Genomic DNA, 20,686 nt, shown 5'->3' on the forward strand with positions numbered 1-20,686 from the left:
AAGCCAAACTAATTGCTGTGGTTCTCCCTTGGATACATCGGCCTCATAGCGTGCGTGACAGCAAGGAATCAAGCGGTAGCGCAGAGCGGAAAAGCCTCCATGAATCACGTGCGTATCCATTTCTCTCGCTACGCAGCAGCGGCGGCGTTGTTGGCTACGGAATAATCACAGGGGAGGCAGTCCAAATTAATACTTCAGCCGAGGCCGCCTCGTTCTCCGTCATTAGGGCACATTACGGGGGCCACAATATACATCATTAAACTAGGCATAAACAATTCATTAAAAGGCCGTTAAGACGACAAGCTAATGTCACTTCTCTGTGGTATTAATAGACTGTAAAATGGCAGAAAGGATCATTCCGCTACTACCATCCAGTCAGTCATCCTGACTAATGGCTGCCTGCGCGAGCTGTTGTGGATTCAGCAGACGTACAAGTCTACTTTCCTCCCAATCGCAGTGACATGACTCTACTTATAAAAGGCTCGGCGCGATACAGTAATAACACGATCTTCTTTTCTTTCTTTTTTGGTCAGTGACGGCGTACTGTTTCACCGAAGAGTAACGGAATATTAGCGGCTTAATTCCAACCGATGTCGCGCACTTTGTTAAACGCTAACATTTCTCCATTATGTCCGTATCCTCACAGGATCAGAGGGCCTGTGAACATGAAAACAAAATTTAAAAAAAGAGACACGAGAGTCATCAGCATTCAGTTTATTTAAAATCTAGTGAAAGTGAAGCACCCAGTTTCATCATGACAGAGGCACCGTCTGGCGTTTTCATCCTGCAGCACGGGGAGCACATTTGCATGTCCTACCAATGGCACAAAGGTTGAATCGCACATCCAGAGCGGAGAGGAGAGAATGCATATTCATAACAGAAAAGCAGAGACCGTCCCACTTGCTCAAGGTAGGGCGCTAAAAAGCAAGATAAATATCGTGGAGGTGCCGAACCAAAATGCAGTGACCATCCGTTCAAAATCAAATCTGCAACAACAACAAAAGGGGGGCTGGTATTGCTGTTTAAGTCATAACTCGGACTGAAACTGAAAATATATATTAATTTCAACATAAATACAATTTTAAATGGGCCAGTCCAGCATTTGAGGGTTTCCAATCAAACCCATAATAATCTGATTAGATGGTATATATATATATATATATATATATATATATATTTGGTACCCAGCACAATATTCGTTCATCGCCTCGGTTTGCACAAAGACTGGAAGCATGAGACTGCTAGCATTTTTGTCAAAAAGCAGACATTAACTCTAAAAAAAATCATAATCATCATTTGAAAAACATACTTCATGAAATGTATGAAGTCAAATCCCAACAACAACTTAGCTTCTGCAATGCTAGATGAAATAAAAGCTCCCAAGCTATAACTATGTCTAACAAATTGCTGCTTTTTTTATATATATTCTTTGCACGTGTTCAACAAACTACATTTCCATTCTTTGTGCCGAGCTCGGCTGAAGACGCACTTCCAGTCTTTGTGGTCAGCGATCAGGTGAAATGGACAATATTCCTCTCATTTGGGTAAAAAGGATTTCCCCAAATGTGTAGTACTGTTAAATATATATAAGGATAATGTAATAATGATTAAATAACATTTCTATCACACAGGGAAGTATAAATAATGTTTGTTTTTTTGCATATTAATGACCATGGCTGATATACAGTATATGGCATTTAAACTGGTAAAATATAGTTGTGGGATTAGAGACCAGGTGTCTACGTACTACTTTGGTTGAAGGCGTTAAAAGCAAATCAATTCACTAAAACTTACACCACATTCAAACAGGAGTATAAGGCACAGATATTGATTAGGAGCATGTGCTTCAAAGAAGATTTAAAGAAAAAAAAAAAAAAAAAAAGAAGCTTTTTAAGCACTTCTGCCGCGTGGTTATTGTGGCTTCATATATTACAAAAAAAATATGAAATAATCAGGGACAGCAATACATTTTGTTCACAATCATACAATTACAGCAACATTCCACAGCCGATAAGCTATAACGTTTGTCTCAGTTACATCTGTGTTCGTCGTTTAAGAGCAACACTGACGACCTCAAAGCTCACGCAGCCTGGCGGTACGGACTGTAAAGATGCTTGTGCTGGTTTTCGGGAGCAAAACACATGTACAAAACTAAAACCGGATGAAATATTTAAAACCCCTGAGTTTCAGGACAAATACTGAGGTCACATGGAGTGCTTATACATACTATCCCCAACTGAATCCACAGTGCTCCTTCACGTCGGTGAAGCTTCATTTTGGTAAGTAAGTACATGAGGTGGTGTGAAAGACGACAGGAAGCGCATGCAACGTCAGGAAAGCGGCATGAAACTGGCTACTTTCAAGCTTTGTCGTTCATCTTTGGAGCCCAAACTCACTCATTATCCCGTTAAAATAACGAAACCATAAGAATGATGGGTATGAACGATGCTAAGCAAAAAAAAAAAAAAGTGATCAATCCGATTGATCTAATTGGCCAAGCGAACCTGAACCTTGTATTTGTCCTTACTCGGCCAGAGTTAACTGTTGAAAAAGTCCCTTTCGTAACCAACGAAACAACAAAGAGCCTTTTTTTCCTTCTTTTTACACAGAATGCCACAACAGCGCCCTCAATCCCATTATTTTGACTTATTTGGACTTATTTGGACAGGAGGCCGCGTCCTGTGAACACCCTGTTCGATTCAAAGGGCAGATTTAAACTTTAAACCTGGTGACTTCCTCTTCAGATGTAATCCAACTCAAATCTAAAAGTTACGTTTTTAATTAATTCATCAATTGTATAGAACACATACTGTATATCGCGGTTGGAAACTTCCTTATATTATGCTATCAGAAGATTTTATTATCGTTATTATTATTATTATATTTTTATTATATATGCTGTCTGGTTGACATTAACAATTAGACCTGAAATGATTAGTCAAATCGGCAGTTATGTGCACACTTTGGATAATTTAGAAAATAGTTTCCGTCCTTTTGCTTCTTTTCTCGCTTTTATATCATTGATTATTGTTTCTCTCTTTGGGTTTCCGACGGTCACGTCTCAGCCAGTCTTGTGCCCATTCTATGCCTTGGGTGTTTTTACATATTTATAGCAGATGTGTAAGTTTAAACAAATGCTTTTCACAAGTTCTCACATATGTCTCTGGTGAAAACTTGTTATCGGGGGAAATCTCGGGCGCAAGAACAGTTGACGGTGTATTTCTTTTACACATGTATGATCCTACAGTCAGTTTGCAGCAACAAATACGCTTCGAGTGGACCCGCGGTCCGCACCGTACGCCGCGTAATATCAGTCTGCGTTCACTCCTTTGTTTTCAACAGCCTCAAATATGATTTATGGTCGTCAAATCAAAACTGGCTTGTTATTGGCAGATGCCTTCAGAATGACCCCCCCCCCCCCCCCCCATCCCCCCCGTGCATTAAAACCGCCAGCATGATTTCTGCACATTCTGCCAAGGGGCCTGATGTTTGATTACAAAACCAGCTAACATAAATATATGACTCCTCCTACCTTTTCCAATAAAGGCGTGTCTCACACCTTTTTGTGTCCCTTTTTGTTGTCCTAATAAGCTGTCCAAGGGATGATTGCTCACACATCGTTTTGTGTTTTGCATCCAGTGGCGTATTCCCTAGCCTAGTGTTTCTTGGCAATACATAAGTGGTAACAGATTTAGTGCAACAACCATGATTTCAAGTGTCCAACAAAATAAAATTTAAAAAAAAAAGTTTCACGTTCTATGATACTGTGACTGGAAGTCTCCAATTGTTTGTGCTCAGCCGGTTAATCCAAATAACCTCCTCACCCGTTTCAACTGTCTGTCGGACCGCTAAAGGAAGATCTTGTCAGAGGCAGGCCAGCTATCTCTGAAGACGTCTGACCTGACTCTTATTCACTTTGAGGCGCTGTCTGCGGGGCGAGCGCTTCCCTCCTCTTACTTCATCTGGACGGTGGGAAAGGAGACAGCGCTGGGGGGAGGGGGGGGGGGGGGGGGGGGGGGGTCACTGGGTGAAGCTCTTCTTGATGGCCACATTGGGGAAGAGGCTGGAGAGCTCCTGGACAACTCGCATGTCTATCTGCGAACAGAAGGAGACGTCCAGGAGGAGAAGTCGTGGACAGGACTGGAGGAGTTTCTTCAGCGAGGCAGCACTCACCAGCCGCGTACCTGAACATCGGACGAGGCGACACAATTATGTTAAATGGCATAGTTTTTGTTGGAGAACCTCCAAACTGACTACAATCGCTGATTACATTTTAATAAAAATACACGGCTGAGGTACTTGTGCTGTAACAAAAAGTCTATGACGCTGTCATTGATTACAAAGTGCTTTTCCTAAACTTAATATAAAACAGTAAGAAACAACAGTCAACTATAATAATAACAATAACAATAATCAGGATTGTTTTTAGTCCTGTATCTTTTATTGTGATTTATTTTTCCCTCTATAGGGAAATCAACATTAAAATGTAATCTGCATATTGTTTATTATTATTATTATTATATTGTCTCTTTTCTTCATTCCAAGACATATATACGCTGGACACACTCGGCACTCCTTGTCGCTCTCACTAATAACCATTTCGTACGCAGGAAAAATAAATATCACATTAACAGCTTAAGTTGAATAAATTGATGATGACCGTCATCTCGGTTCATAAAGAGATATCCACACATGTGAGGTAAGGGCTTACCCAGGATGTCGAGGTGTTGCAGTGAGGGGCAGCCGGCCGCCAGCTCCTCTACGTCTGAGTCGCAGACAGTGCGGTTGGCGGTTAGGAAGAGTTTGCGCAAGCGTGGCAGGCTGCGGGCGAGCTGCTGGAAACATCCGGTGCTGCTCTGCAGCGTGGGACACCAGCCCAGGTCCAACTCTTGCAGCATCCTGAGGAACCACAGACCATGCGGGGCGGGGCGGGAGGGGGGGGGGGGGGGGAGAGTACTGGGGTGACTCGGTCCACAAAATATAGAAATTCACTGAAAACAGATACGCTCTGCTTTGCCCCCGTGGTCGACAGCAGCCAGATGGACGTGTTTACTTACGCATGCGTAAGTCGCATTAAAAGGCTACGTCGGTATTGCCTACCTGCAGCCAGAGACGAGCTCGGCCAGGCCCCGATCAGTCAGGTTTCGGCAGCGCCACAGGTCCAGCGAGCAGAGTGAGCGACAGCGAGCAGCCAGCATACTGGCCACAACATCGTAGTCCTCAATCTGCAGTAGAGACAGGCAGTCACGGCCTCTCCATCGTATGCAACATGTGCAGGGCAACAGTTTAATGTTTAATGGAGGGCCTTTAGGGGGTTCACATCAGCTTTAAAATGTATTCAACTCTGCAGAAGCCGCCTCAAAGTTGCAGTTGATTTAGAGCACAATATTTGTAAAAATTATGGCCGTAGTGGTTGGTGTATTCATACCAAACGGCCATAGTACGGGGGTCAGAGTCCGGTGCATGCAGACACACAGAATGCAGATTAATGCACAAAATGCTCAACCAAAAGATTAAACTTGTAGCCGTACGCCGTGCATGCGAGTCAGTCACACAAGTCACCGGCATCAGCCAGATCCCACAAGACGTAACGGAACGCAGTCCTCCGACCCTCCCGTCTGCCACTCTGCGCCCGCAGTCCGGGGATAACCAGTACACACATACTGCTGCGTACATCTTGGCTGCTGCATTAAGTGCACTTTTCTAGGTCCACATTATGACACTTATACCTTAAGAAAGAGCAAAAGAAGAAACTGTACTGACATTTTGAATTTGCTTTCAGCTTTTCTCACATGCTATATATTAAATCTGCATCAAGTATCCACCAGCGTGGTAGAAACTGGGCTCGTGACAAAGTGAGCGGGCGAGTTACCGAGTCACTCGGTCCGTCAGAGACCGCGTGAGTTAGCAAATTAGACAGTCTGTAAATGAGGAAAAATATATTTTGAGGGTGAATTTTCCCTTCTTTTTGATTTATGTATTAGAAAAAGCTATATTCAGAGGCACTGAATATATATTTTTATCGCCATGATAAACTGAACATTTACTATAATGTCTAGTTTATTCAAATGAATGAATATTTTTTTTTAAAATGGCGCTATAATGTCAACATATTTGAGAATAACAACCATTAAAAAGAACAGTTTGACATTTTTGGGGAAATCATGCATTTGCTTTCTGGCAGTTAGATGAGACGATCAATACGCGCTCATATCCATCTCTTAAACATAAGACACAGCCAACCAGCCTATGAGGCTAGCCTGGCTCTGTCCAACAACGTCCACCTACCAGCACCCCATAAACTCAAAATGACACCCAAACAAACAAAGGTTAAAGTGTTACTTAGTGAGCTTTAGAGTTGCTAAAAGGCAGATTTTGTCCCCTTTGGGCGCAGCCAGGCGAGCTGTTTCCCCCGACTCCAGTCTTTTTCTTAAGCTACACTACTGCCGTTTCTGCCATCTGTTGGATGGTTTTGTAGTAAACAGACTTTGCTTTATTTTCTGTGTGTGTGTGTGTGTGTGTCCTCACCCTCACACAGCTCCCAAGGTTGAGGTGTCTCAGCTCTATGCAGAAAGTCAGGATGCTCAGAATAGCCGTTTGCTGCAGAGGACAACGAGGAAAGACAAGAAAGATGCAGTGTTGTCATTTACTTTCTCGTTTACACATGTTTGTTTTATCCATCCCCGTTCGGTACGCTGCAATCAGGGCTTCACAAGTCAAGAAACAACACAGAAAAGACTTTATTTAAACAAATGATGATATTTAACAGCTCACCAACAAAAACGTGTAGTGTGGATCTAAAATGTATACGTTCAAATTATAAACAATGTGTTTTCAAACGACGGTAACATATCCAGTCATGTCGTCCTGAGTTGCTCCCGTCTGCTGCCTGAGCCACTCGGCAAACGCTCATCGAGTTTAAGGGAATTTCATGCGGCGCAATCGCTAGTTTTTACGTCTCCTCACAAAGTCAAGACCTCTCGAGGTTGGAGAGAGGCACGAGAGCCCAAGACTGCAGCTGCCAACACACGCACCTCAGTGGCAGGAGGAAGTGAACGCCTTTTGTGTGCGTGTGTGTGTGTGTGTGTGTCTGGCATCTTTATAAACGCCTCTCTCTGGTGAGCTAGCCATTTAATTAGAGCAGTGACAGGGTAATGACAGCTGAGATGTCAGGGACTCAAACAGACACACATAGCTTGCTCTGTCTGCCCGGGTATGAACAACCTGCAGCACGCTGCCTGGCTCCACCGCAGAAACTCTACACTGCCTCCTGCCCACAACAGCGCTCTGAAACATGACGAACGCGCCGGCGTTACACCAAAACACAACACAGCTGTTTTCACAGGCCTGAACCTGAACACATGCATGCAAGTACGTGTCTTTAAGACGGCCTCGGATCAGAGTTGACACGGTTCATCTCAAAAGACAAACGAAACAGAATGCGCTACACCCACGAATTTGAAGTTGGACCACACATTTATTGTTCTTGTTACTAAAGCTATTCAACATGCAGGGAACAAACTGCAACTTCCTCCCAACCTGTGTGTTGAGACCATCCGCGTGGTCAAGAAATAAGTCCGAAGGGTTTGAGATGATTCACTCGTTAGGAACGTAGAACCAAAAACAGTTTTTTTCTTTGATAAAATCTCCACAAACCCTTTTTGGGTGAACTGCTCACAGCTCAAAGACCGACTGTTATCCAACCTGTGACAAGAGGCTGTGTGCACACATGACTTGACTGTGAAGGCTCAAAAGCTGAAAAAAGGGTTGGAAACTAGACTGTTGGTTGTATTGTTTCGTTCCGAACAGATATTCAACATACAGATGTCATTTATCCGTCTGTATGCTCAGTAGCCTAGCATCTAATCTTTTATTACTGGCTTCTGATTATTTTTGCTTCTTGTGCTCTTCACCAACTTTCATCATAGTTGTGGATGGAGATGCAGTACCTAGGAAGTGTACTCTATCTCCATTAATTGCCACAGTATATAACGAAAAAGCTAAATCAACTTTTTCTAAATGCTGACTGAAGTTTGCTTTGTTTTGTTTGCTTTAAATGTAGCCTTGTCTAAAAAGTAACCATGCACATTACTGACATTACAACTGCAGCCGTTTGGGATACAAAAACATGGTGTGACAATTTGGACAGGACGGATGTAAGTGCGCAGGTGAAAATGTCATTTTGATTGGGGTTTCCCCGGCAACACTGTTGACCGTGCCTACCTCTATCTTGGTCCGATAGAGCACCAGCCTGCGGAGGCGCGTTAGTTTCGAGATGTGTGCGAAGGCCTGCGGGTGGAGGCGGTCGCAGGAGGACAGGTTGAGCTCCTGCAGCCCAGGACAAGTCTGAGAGACGACCTCCAGACAGGCCTCATTCAGGAAGTGGCAGCATGACAGCTCCAGGCAGCCGAGGCTGAGGCCGCATGCCTTCATGAAGCTGAGGGGCAGAATAGATGGAGAGGAAAAAAGGCATTAAAGGATGTAGAGAGGAGCAAATGCCTCACACATCAGCAACAGACTAGTCCAGCTGGCCCCATTTCAGACGATAAGGCCCACGTCCTCTTTTCTTTTTGCCATGAATGAAAGAAAAAAGTTTCAATCTATTTCTTCGTCTCAGCATGTCCCTCCCTCAAAACAAACGCCTGTGACTATTTGCTAGTTTTCCAAGGTTGTCTCCCTGTTTTCTAGCCCGCTGACAGCCTGACCTGCTGAAGCCGGTCAGGGTGAGTGCTCCGCGGTTGCCAGTCCAGGACAGGTTGAGCCTCTGGAGGAGGGTGCAGCGGCTCTGCAGGTGTCCCAGGGAGGCGTCACTCAGCCGGCCCCAGTAGGGCTGCAGACTCAGCTGGGTGTACTGTAGCGGGTCGCAGCAGTGCTGGTGCAGCAGCTTACAGCTCTGGGCCAGACGGCAGAGGTCTGGCAGGGTCAGGTGGCTCAGTATCAGCTGAATGAGCTGAGGATGGAAGATGGGGAGAAAGGGGGCAAGAGAGGAGAAAGGAAGATAACGGGGGAGGGGGGGGGAAGGCAAGGCAACAAAAGAAAAAAGGAGAGACAAAATATACGTGTTAGTTCTGGTAGGAAAACATAGCAGAAAGCAAAGTAAAATACAGACACTAAAGAGTAGAACACAGTAGAGAACAGCAGTGTCGTCTGGAGAATGTTAATAGCGTGCCCTCTGTCATACAGATCAAAATAGTGTTTATCTGGGACACAAAGCACTGATAGCAGGATCAGTGAGGAGGTGAGCCGGCTTGTTTTTGCACCGTGTTCATGTGCCTCTCAAAGAGAGAGAGGATGACTGTGCTCGTGTACGTGTTTGTTGCAGTGAATTAACAATACACGCTGTTCAAGCGGGTATCAGCTGACAGATAATGGGCATATTGTGTTTCTGAAACAAGCACGCGGCGGGTTGTGAGGACTGCCGTTAATGGCAGCGGTTTGGGGAAGAGATAAGAGAAGGAATATCAAGCACACTGCCGGTGTTTTTGAAGCTCGCCTCAGACAACACGATACGTCTGTGTGGCATGAAAATTACTCCGTGTCCGTGACTGCATAGGAGATCACGTGTCAAAAAGAGGTTTCCAAGCCACAATGTTCATGTGTTCTGTGTGCAATACCGGTTAATACAATGTACATACACACTCTTGTAAGTTGTGATCATCATCAGCATCAGCTATATCCAAAAAAAAAAAAAAGGTTGGCCCGATTAGTCACGTAGACACAAAAACATGGGGAGAATAGGGTCCAGGTTGAAAAACACTGACGTTACCCTTTATTGTTATTGTCACGCAGACACGTTGACGTCGAAGCAAGTCGGTCTTTTTTTTTTGCTGTTGGCAATGAGAATTTTTTTATTAAGGCCTATTTGTCTGCCTTGTAATTAGCATACAGTTTGTAAATATGTAATGTTCCTACCAATAACATTCAGCGATTAAATTCAAGTTGCTCCTTTTCATAGTTTAATGTAAAAAGCAACCAGACACTTGATATTAACTGGCTTAACAGCATCCTGTGGAGTTATAGTTTGACCTCCAGTAGCACTGAGGAGCAGTGTTTTTATGAGTCGGTCTCAATGGTTTTTGACACTATTCCGCTGATCTACAGGTGGCAGTAAAGTGCCAAGAAACACTGAAATGCACCAACAAAGGCATTGAAGAGGAAGACCGCAAACTTGTAAACATGGATGGAAACCATGTTTACAGCGTACACTTTTGCAATTCTGATTTCCAATTTTAGAAAAGTCCGACCTTCCGGTAACACATTTTCTTTCTAAGAACTATAAATCCAAGACAACTCTTTGTTTTACCACCATCCCAGAACTGTCCCTCAATTTAAAGCATCGGTGTAAATTGTCAACATTCTAAATGGTATCTTTTTACTTTTCTATTGTCATTTGTAGTGGTTGTTTGCTGAAAACATGCAATTAAAAATGATTAGGAAATACATTGTATTTGCATTTAAATACTTAAAAACAATCTGGGCAATAGTAGTTTTAATTATATATTATAATCTGCTTAGAGCTAACGCTAATAAGTCAAACAGGCGATAATTCCCTCTAATCTATTTTATATTGCTGTGAAAACATCTCCTTCAAACAGCTGTTTTCATTCAAGTTTCTCACCAAAAACTAAATTTTACAAGCTGACATTGGGACACATCATGATAGGATTATATATTTTACCTTCGGCCACTACTCGCGTGTACCGATTCCAGTGGGAAACACGGCATGCACGTCAATGTAACGTCCTTTAATGTTCGCGGTTTGGGTTCCATGTAACCGATTGGCCAGTTTTGATGCGTAACGCTGAATGTAAACAGAGTTTTTTCAGGTTGCCTCCAACGACATCCACTAGTACAAATGTGGGTGCCAGTAGTATGATGCGACCTCCATATTCAAAATACATAAAAAGTATTAGCCATTATTGGTCAAAAATTGTGTGCACCTACTTTTTCCCTCAGGCCCGAGTGATTCATTGTACACATCATTAAGGTCTGTAATCACCTCATAGGGCAGTTTGTCAAAGAACCCATTGCCTGTCCTCTGCTGCTTGCGGTCTCCTCCTTGTCTGAATGGACCTCCCACATCAGACAGCTCCTCCTCGCTGTCACTCAGGTCATTTATGTCGATGATAGGCATCTTATAGAGGGCCAGCATCGGCCTCTCTTTTACCCCACGCAGGATCACAGCGTCCAGCTCGGTGTAGTAGTCCAGCAGGGAGCTGTTGACCTCCAGACGCAGCAGGTTGGTGGGGAAGCTGATGTGCTTGATGTTCGGGGAAAACTGACGTGCCTGTGGTGTCATCACCTTGGTGGGCTCCCCTGACCACAGCACCTCCCATCTGGACAGAAGAAAGAGTTGTAGTGTAAAGCCGCAACCAGAAGGCACCTGAAATCTGGCCTATAGCACTGTTGGTGGTTGTACTCGCAGGCATCTATTTACCTCAACAGTGGCACTAGAATGCTTTAAATGGCTAATAACATCTGACCATAATCATAATACAACAGGAGGGCATTCCCTGACTTTAGTCTCACATCTTCACCTGCTGATTTAGTCATTCTGAAATGGCCACTGTAAAATAAAGAAAGCCTTGCATTCGCGTGCGTCACTGATGGGAAGTGATGAATTATTTTAGCCCCCTCCTGTTTTCCAGACTACTTACTTACAGAAGATACATGTTATACTATGGTTATGGTATGATATTGTGATTATTGACACTAATAGATCAACAGATTTTAACATTTTTGTCAACTTGTAAAGTCCCGTTATGTTTGTATTGACACTGGTTACAAATCCATACTCGTGGGGTACACTTAAGGAGGCTCCGTCAAAGCACACCAGACCGATCATATTTGAAAATTAATTTCTATAAATGACCTTGTATTCCTACTCAGTGCCACTTAAGCTGATTGTCATAATGCTAGACAAACAAGCAATGTTTTGAAAATACAGGATTTTCTTCTCTTTTTTTGGTAATCATTCTGTTTAATAACACAAGAAACTGGAGTTAACTATAATTGTATGACTGTCCAACAATCACTTTTGCATGCTGTTTGATAAAAAATAAAAAAAAAATAAAAAAAGAGATGACTTTACTGACAATTCCTTTAATACAGGTTTTAAAAAAACAAACATTAGAATATTAATCTTTCTTTACTTAGAAAACACAGCTGTGGCCACAAAAAACAGGTACAATATATTACCAACTTAAATCGATAGTCATCTGTGGAATACCAACATGTGGCACAATTTTACAAACTCCAAATTGGGACTTGGAGTCATTTCCGTGCGAATATGCAACTAGAGGCTTGTTACACGGCGTGCTCTGCCAGGCTGAGCGGTCAACATCTCTAACTTCTGAACTTGATTTGATGAGGCTGGTTCCACAAAAGTAACCTTCTGTGCCTGTTCCCGGTGCTTTTTAACCGCGGCCCCTCACAGGGTCATCAGAAGCTATTCAATCAATCAAACTCCTCTTTCGCATCACACACACTGATTCGTGTTCACCTTCCAGATATTAGCTTTTGCTTTCCTTTGTTTGAAAACTGCATTATCAGGCTAACATTTGCACCGTTTGGATTTGTTGTTCGAGAACAGAAACTTGAGTGCTCTGCTAGGACACTGTGGGACTTGAAATAATGTCTTAAAGTAGCTATACACCTTATTTATAGAGCACTTACGTGTTGTACAAACACACATAAAGAATACAAATGTCAGGTATGAATTTGTGAGAGCATAACAATGCAAGTAATGCATAATAATTCAGATACGCCTCCAGGGTTCAGTCCTAAAACTAGCAGACTATAGCTTCTACTTCAAAGCTGTGCGTACCTTCTTGTATTGCGTGGTTTTCTTAGTATTGATCAACAACAGACCACAGAGCAGCTTCTTTCCTCGGGCCGTAAAGTCGGTTTCACGGCATGTTTAAACCCTGGAGCGTTTTCGATGGATAGTCCAGTTCGTTTGGGCTGGTGTGAAAACTGTCAATCAAACCCCGGTGCCGACCGAAAACAGAATCGAGACCGCTTGACAATGTGGGTCTCCCGTTCGCTTCCAAGCGAACTCTGGTGCGGTTTGTTTGCGGTGTGAAAGCAAACAAAACAAACACTGGATTTTATGATAGCAGATGATTGAGTTTAGCATGATTTCATAAGCTGAAATACTAATAAATCCAGTTGCTGATTGTGAAGTGTGTTCACAAAGCGATAATTGATCTGTATATAATCTATTTATGAGAATCAACACGTATGCATGTCAGCGTGGGTAATTTCCCTGATTAATAGTTCAAAAGCTGTTGGAACAGCTGTTCTTGTATCCGACTCTGTACTTTGTCAGTTTATTAAGTCCATAAAAAAATTAATAAAAAAAGAGTGACAGCAATCCCACAGTAATACCCCCCCGAATCATTCTGGAAAAGGCCCCTCATGCGTGTCTGTGCAATCACCAACATTCGTCATCTGGGCGCACGCCGTCTATCTGCTGGTCATTATTCATACCATGTGTTCAATTTGCAGTTTAATAATACTAATAATGTGTAGTTATTTCTTTATGAGCTCTTTGTGACATCAAAGAGCATAAGTAGATAAGTATATTAACCTTTGTCAGTCCCCGGAAATTGATTTACACATGTGCAGGGTGACGATCATAAAAACTGTCCACTTAAACTCATGTGTACTCCTCTTGGTTTGCTTGTAATAAGGCAGTGTGAAAACAGGAAACCGGATCAGAACCAAAATGCAACAATATTTCATTCTGTCCCTTGGTCCGGACCTAATTAACTACAGGTGTGAAAGCCCCCTTGACTCCTCTAGTCATCCTCTGTACCCCACAATAATAATAACAATTGTATTGTGCTTTTCTTTTCTTGTGTAGCATAAAGGGACTGCAGATTGCATTTCGTTGGGAAACATATTGTTGTAGAATGACAATAAATTAACCTTGAACTCTTCTATTGGAGCACTGTGGAGAATGACTGATGGTGGTTTCTTAGATTGATGGTTGTCTTTACCTGACATCAGTTGGTGGGTTCTGGGAGAAGGGGTTGTGAGAGCAGGCCAGAATCTGAACAATGGTTCCAGGGTAATAAGTCTCAAGCACATCCACTGCTGTTGGGTAGACAGGCTCCTCGAAACCCAGTTCAATATAATCCTGGCTGTGGAAGCCTTTCGGGGTGCGACGGAAAGGTGGCGGAGCACTGGCACATTGTTCCCACCACGTCCCATAAGCTCTGAATACAGCCGTCTGAGTGAAGTCCCCTGAGCTGGGGTAGACATTGGGTACCCCAGCCAGGTTCCACATGGTGTAGGACATGCTATTCTCGCTGCCATAGTGGGAGCTGAAGTCAAGAACCTCCTTGGCATACTGCTCCACCTCCACACTGACCGGTAAGACTGCACGTTGGCCGGACTCAACGGCCCTACGACTGGTAAGAGCCTCGCCTCGAGTCCCACTCCTGGAGCGTCGCCGCAGACAGATATAGTAAAACATGCTCAAGAGAGTTAGCATAAGGAACTCTGGGGCTGATGGGGGCAGTGGGGAGAAACAGAGGCTAGAGGGAGGACGAGCCTCCACCTACTGGAAGGACACTGGCTCAATGGCTGGGAGTGTACAAAGCGCAGACTAGAGGCCCGGCTGCATGCATGACCTGTAGGTTAGACAGAGACAAACACAAGTGAGAACACCAAGACAGCAGGTCTGAGACACCACAGAGTACAACTCAACAACATTGTGAATGCTTATCTATTTGACAAAACAGGTTGAAGGGGAGGAACATGTGCCACCTAGATTAGTAGCTGAACCTAAATGGAAGCTTTCCAAAATATAGAAACCCACCCATGTCTAAGATAATGTAAATCAACAGATCCTTGCCTACTTTGAGCACTCACAGGGAAACAAAATCTCATGGAGAGCTTATTGATGGAAGTTGAAGCTTTTAAGGCTTATTGACAAGCCCGTAGCATCCTGCCATAGGTCTTACTTAGCTAACACTTCGCTGGCATTAATGTACAGTAGTAGCAGGTGGCACTGCCCACATTAACCGTACCAGATATTCCCACAAATTCCTTCAAATCAATCAGCTATACAACTTAAGGCTGCCTTTCAAGGGACAACCTGTGATTCAGATGTAAACAAAGGCGCAGTCACAAAAGTACAATTCCAAACAGGCCTGGGGCCACTGGTATCAGTCCCAAAAGGATTGACAGGTATTTTCAATACTGGGCCAACACCAGAAGGCAATTCAATCAAAAGTTGTGTAATGTTTACAAATACTGGTAAAGCTTTAGCATAAATGCGTTTGGGTGCATTGATATAAAACAGCCCTGACGTTAATGTAAGACGGGGGAAACAGCACAGTTAGGTGTGTCGAGGACAGCTAACTAGCTAGCTAACGGACTTTGCCAATTGTCCATACGTAACTAGCGTTAGCTAACTTGTCATGAAACCTTGGCATAAGGTTTCCAATTGTAGATACATTGACGTTACACGTACACGAACTATCTTGAAGAACCGGTTGCTTTTCTGAAGTAACGTAACGTTAGCGAGTGGAGCTGCCCCCCTCCGCTTATGGGGTTTGTTTAGCTAGTTATGTGTGACTGTTAAAAAGCTGGTGTTAGTCAGCTAGCTAGCCAACGTTAGCTATCCCTACCGTAATACAAACAAGCTCAGCTGTCAACACATAACCGTTAGCTTCCATAGGCAAATCTTCTCTGCAAAAATTGAGCAATCGAAGAGGATGGGAAATCATTTCAATTTACAATGAACGTAGATCGATGTATTCATTCATGGTGATCAATCCTCTTCGTCCCTTGTACAGGACATTTCACAGCCAAACCACATTCTTGCCGTTCACCTTGTGATGCCTTCGCGAACGCTCGGACAATGCAGTTACTCACTGAATTCACATTATATCCAACCGTGTCCAACCATAATCTGGAAGGTAATGCTGGGAATACCTACATATGTATATGGTATCGAGCTTTTGAGATGTTATGTTTACTGAACAAAAGGGAAGTCCATGTTCATTTTGATAATTTCATTTAAAAGGAGTGACTGAATTCACGGATAAAAAAAACGTCTGAAATTGGTGGGGACTTGAAGTTACGTGGGAACCGTAAAAGCCGCATCCCTTCCGTGATAAGCAATGTTATGCAAAGCATTCTGGGGACAGTAGTTAGCCTATTTTGTAGTGCGCTAACTATGAATGCATTTTGAGTTCTGCTTTCCAGATATTCTTATCAAACAAACATCTGAATGACATTCTTTGTCAGATTAAGGTTGTGAAAGAGGACAACAAAATTCCACATTACCACAACTTGGTATAACTGTAAAAGGGCTTTGTTGGATTTCTCTTGAAATATATTGTCACCGTGCTGACAGCATAGTCTCCAAAATAAAAATAAAACATTTTATTACAATCACATAAACATTGAGTTATCTTTTAATACTGCACTTTGAGTGGTTAATCTGCCCTAATGGGGGTTTATTTGAGGAAAGGACCCTAGCTGACTTACAGTGTGAAGGTGGCTCTATACCTGCTGAATGAAAAATATCATGGTAAATAGTTTCTGACTGTAATTGGAACAACCATGGAAAATACTGTGGCTGTCGTACTGAATCACGCCATTATTATTATTTTATTTTATTTTAAAATTTTTGTTTTTGTTTTCAGTGGATGTGTTTTTAGAGTTACCCTGCTCACTCCAGGATACTTAAGGAAAGGGATGCAAATGGGATATATATAGATATTAATTACATTTCATTTTAATTTTGATTGTGTTTGGTAAATCTTACAGTGAATTTAAAGACTTAGCTGCAGCCGTTATATTTGCCATTAGATAAAAATGCTAAATGTTACATGCATCAGACATTTCTAAATGGCTAATGCAAGTTACACAAGCCCAAAGAGATGTGTTTATTTTTTATATTATTATTGTTTAATCTTTTTAAGTATGCAGTTGAACAATAAGCAAGTCCTCGTGTTTTAGAAGTTCCAATAGCATCATTATCTGCCACAATTTAGTTTAGTAAAGTATTGGAAAACAAAGAAAATATGCTAATATTATCTGAAATTGGATGCTGTAATGTCATTTCTAGTGGATTCACTTTAATCAATGTAAACATGAATATTATAGAAAGATATGATTCTTGATTCTTTGGGGGCTAGAGGTCAAAAGGAAAGTTGTCCATGTGCTAAAAGCCTCTTCTTTGCAGCCTCTCACCTCCACTCATCCCAAACAAACCCTCCACCAACAGTAGATAAGACGTCACATACCAAAATCCCTCCAGTGTAGAGGAAGACAAACTCCCTGCATGCAGAATTTGTCAGGTCATGGAGGTCATTCTAGGAGGTAACTCGGCATGTATAGGTAGGGCTACCAAAAGGGGCGATCATAAAGGGAAACATATATCATCATGTCCCCAGAAAAAACCCTCAGAAGATGGGAGCTGACAGAGGTTCTGCTCTCAACGGAAGAGATGCCCTGATGTCTGGGAACCCCACCAATGCCTATAAATACATTGAGTCCAAGTCACAGCTGTGTCATGCAAAGGTTAAACTGATTTGTGGTGAGTTATTGGAGATCTGATAAGTATTTTGTTGTCCTGGGATCCTACTGTATGGCAAAGGTATTGTCCTTTGTCATATTACACAAAAGCCCACAGATTATACATCTTCAACTCAGCCAGTTGTTTGGAGGCATAAAGTCCTACTGCTGTGGATTATTAGCCGGAGAATACTCATTGTGTTTCTTTAAAAAATGCAGAAGGAGTGCATTGAACAACTTTGTAGTATTTGTTTAACAAGTTCTCTTGAAATGTGTCCTTGTTGCAGCCAAAGAAAAAAGGTAAATGTGCTGGTTTGTGAATTATGGTAATATTTTTTTTATTTTACATATTTAAGTCTCACTGTACTAGTTCTATGTTGAAGTCTTTGTAACCGGTCTGCCACGAAGCTTTGTTTGACTGATTGCTGCCATTGTCGTAGTTGATATGCAGCTATCTTCACTGCATGCGTGTAAATGTGAGACGTTTTTAGGTTTGATTGTGTTTTTAAATATATCCTTATTGATTACAAGAAGCAGACAAACCTGGACAAGAATTCATTTCTTCATTAATTATGTTTCAATAATAATGTATTTTTATTAAAAAAAACATATAAACATTTTGTGCTTTCAATTACCAGAATGTATTTGTACAGCGGTCTCTGCTACCTTTGCGATAAGAAAGTAATTTTACCATGAAAAAAAGACAAAATAATAAAATAATAGCAAATGTTTCACCAAATGTAATTGCATTACTATTATGACTACAACTGAATATCTAATTACATTAGTAGCAAAGTATTTCCTTGAATTTATTTCCTTTAAAAAAATGTAAATCAGTGGGTGCCAGAAGTTAAACACTTCAAGGTTATGTAAAGAAAACCATTTAATTCCTTTGTATAAGGAGCTGGAAAAATGTAGATGGAAATGTATTAAATTACTTTTTTTAATACCAAGTTGAAAATGTAATGTTTCTAATAGTTACAAATCTGGCGTGGTCATTTTATTACAGTATACGATTCGACATGTCATACAGTCATAAAGTATTACACATTAAGTAGCTTGCTTGTATCAAACCATACCAGCAATGAGAGGCTTTTTGACCTTGTTTTGGATTACTGAATTAAAAAACTAAATAAGAGCATGATTAAATTGGGTTTCATTTCAGGCCAAGGGCAGTAGCGAACATACAACAGCGTGTAGACCTCTGCTGAGCTTAATATTGAAAATGTATATATTCACACCAATATTGCTGGCTTTATACGAAAATCAATCATACTTAAAATATGAAATGATTCTGTACTTTGACTTGAGTATTCATGTTCAGGCCATGTAGTGCCTTTATTTCTTTCCACTATAACCTCTACTGAAAGTATTCCAAGACAAATGCAGAAAACAGACTCATGCACGCAACCTCATATTCACAGATTCTTTCACACACACACACACCACAAGCTGATAATTAAGAGCATAATAGGACGTGGATGTGTGTGTGTACGGTGGTGGTCATGTCTTGGCTGGCATTTGCATAGATGAATGACTTGTCCAGTGCACCGAGGCTCCACTGTCACAAACCAAAAGAGCCGAGCTTCCCCACAGACCCCGCAGGCAACCAATCACGAGTCAAGCTCTCATTAGCAGGCATCCATAGTGGGCGACAGGAGGAGATAATTACCTTTGACTACAAGAGCTCTTGGTCTCTTTCTCCCAATGGCATCAATGCTTGGCCTGTGATAGACACCGCGAGGCGCTTTAGAGATAAAAATACACCCAGCGTGACTAAATCGGTCTCTTTTTTGATAGGAGGCTCGCCTGTGAATTGCAAGGTGCTTTGATTGTAATACTTCTTGAATTATCAGATACACTTTGGCATCAATGCCTTTAAAAACAACTGCTTGGACTTGTTTCTCCCCCCCCACACACACACACACCCTCACACACACACACACACACACACACACAGAGTGTATAAACAGTGCCCAGCCAGATTTAGAGTTAACAAGATAGGATGATGTGAATAGAGGGCCAGTGGGCATGCTCGGTGATTGACGGGCCGGGCCGCTGTCAGCTCCTCCAGGCAGGCATCAGCGAGCAGCGGTCCTGCTACTGTCAGAGCTCTGTTCTGGTCCACTGTGCCACACATAAATATATGCACACGGCCGAGCACACACAAATGCAAATGAGGATGGACACACGTTTGAGCGCATGCACAGCTACATGGGTACGCTCACACTCTCTCTTTTTCATTCCGTGACACACACGCACACACACACACACACACACACACACACACACACACACACACACACACACACATTCACGCACTCGCATGCGTTCTGTCCCTCTGCTATGCCCCAGCTGTCAAAAGCCAGTTAGATAACGAGTCTGCTGCTCTCCTTTTTTCTTTCTTTTTTTGCATAGAGGCTGAGGAGCCGGTTATTGCTTGTTGTATAGAACGGTGTATGGGTGCTTTTCTCCCAGCTGCAGCACGGTCAGCCCACATGGGGGAACGTCTCACGAGGCTCTGAGGCATGCACAGGCATATACAGGCATGCCTGCCCATCTTGGTTTAGATTGAAGGCAGAGATAGGCAGCCTTGCACTGTGGCTAACCTCCTATTTCGAAGCGCTTCCCCCAGGAAAAAAGAAAAAAGGCAGCAGCACGTAGCAGTGTATGATATGTATTGTCCCAGTTGATGCACTGTGGGACTTTGCGTACACTTAGGATTTGTAGAGGATATATAAACGGATCGTCATGAATTATGGTACAGGATAGTTTTCCTCAGACAGGTCTGTGTTTCGTGCCATTAAAAATATGACTTCCTGGTGGCAGGACATTTTATTATTCACATTAATTTGAATATATCTGAGAGTCCAGCATGTTTTATGCATTTTGTCCTGTCAGCAGTGAAACACCTGTTATAGTGTGAAGTACCTGGGGCCGAGAGGGTGGCGTTTGATTGACAACAGAGGGGGTGGCGATGGCAGTGCAGTTGTGCTCAGGTAAAGGTTTGCTTTGCTGGTAATCAGCCAGCAGAGGAGACAGGTGCAAAATTCAGAGAATGAAAATAAAGGTAGCATCAAATGTTTCATTGTCATATTTTGTTTATGAAACCATGATGACTTATAAAAGCCCAAAGGCCCTGTAACAC

At 42.5% G+C, this 20,686-nt stretch overlaps 1 protein-coding gene across 1 annotated transcript; it reads right to left on the reverse strand.

Annotated features, from left to right (window-relative positions):
* Positions 1 to 699: 699 nt before the first annotated feature.
* fbxl4 (F-box and leucine-rich repeat protein 4) lies at positions 700 to 15,862 on the reverse strand. The gene is made up of 9 exons (XM_034528695.1): positions 15,751 to 15,862; positions 14,004 to 14,639; positions 11,000 to 11,336; positions 8,706 to 8,950; positions 8,224 to 8,437; positions 6,529 to 6,600; positions 5,101 to 5,225; positions 4,712 to 4,899; positions 700 to 4,184 (listed from the first exon to the last, which is right to left on the reverse strand). Exons 2-9 carry the CDS (start codon positions 14,498 to 14,500, stop codon positions 4,021 to 4,023), a joined length of 1,842 nt encoding a protein of 613 aa, XP_034384586.1. The 5' UTR covers positions 14,501 to 14,639; positions 15,751 to 15,862; the 3' UTR covers positions 700 to 4,020.
* Positions 15,863 to 20,686: the final 4,824 nt, after the last annotated feature.

This window comes from Cyclopterus lumpus, chromosome 25 (assembly GCF_009769545.1).
Source record: "Cyclopterus lumpus isolate fCycLum1 chromosome 25, fCycLum1.pri, whole genome shotgun sequence".
In the NCBI taxonomy this organism is placed as follows: domain Eukaryota; kingdom Metazoa; phylum Chordata; class Actinopteri; order Perciformes; family Cyclopteridae; genus Cyclopterus; species Cyclopterus lumpus.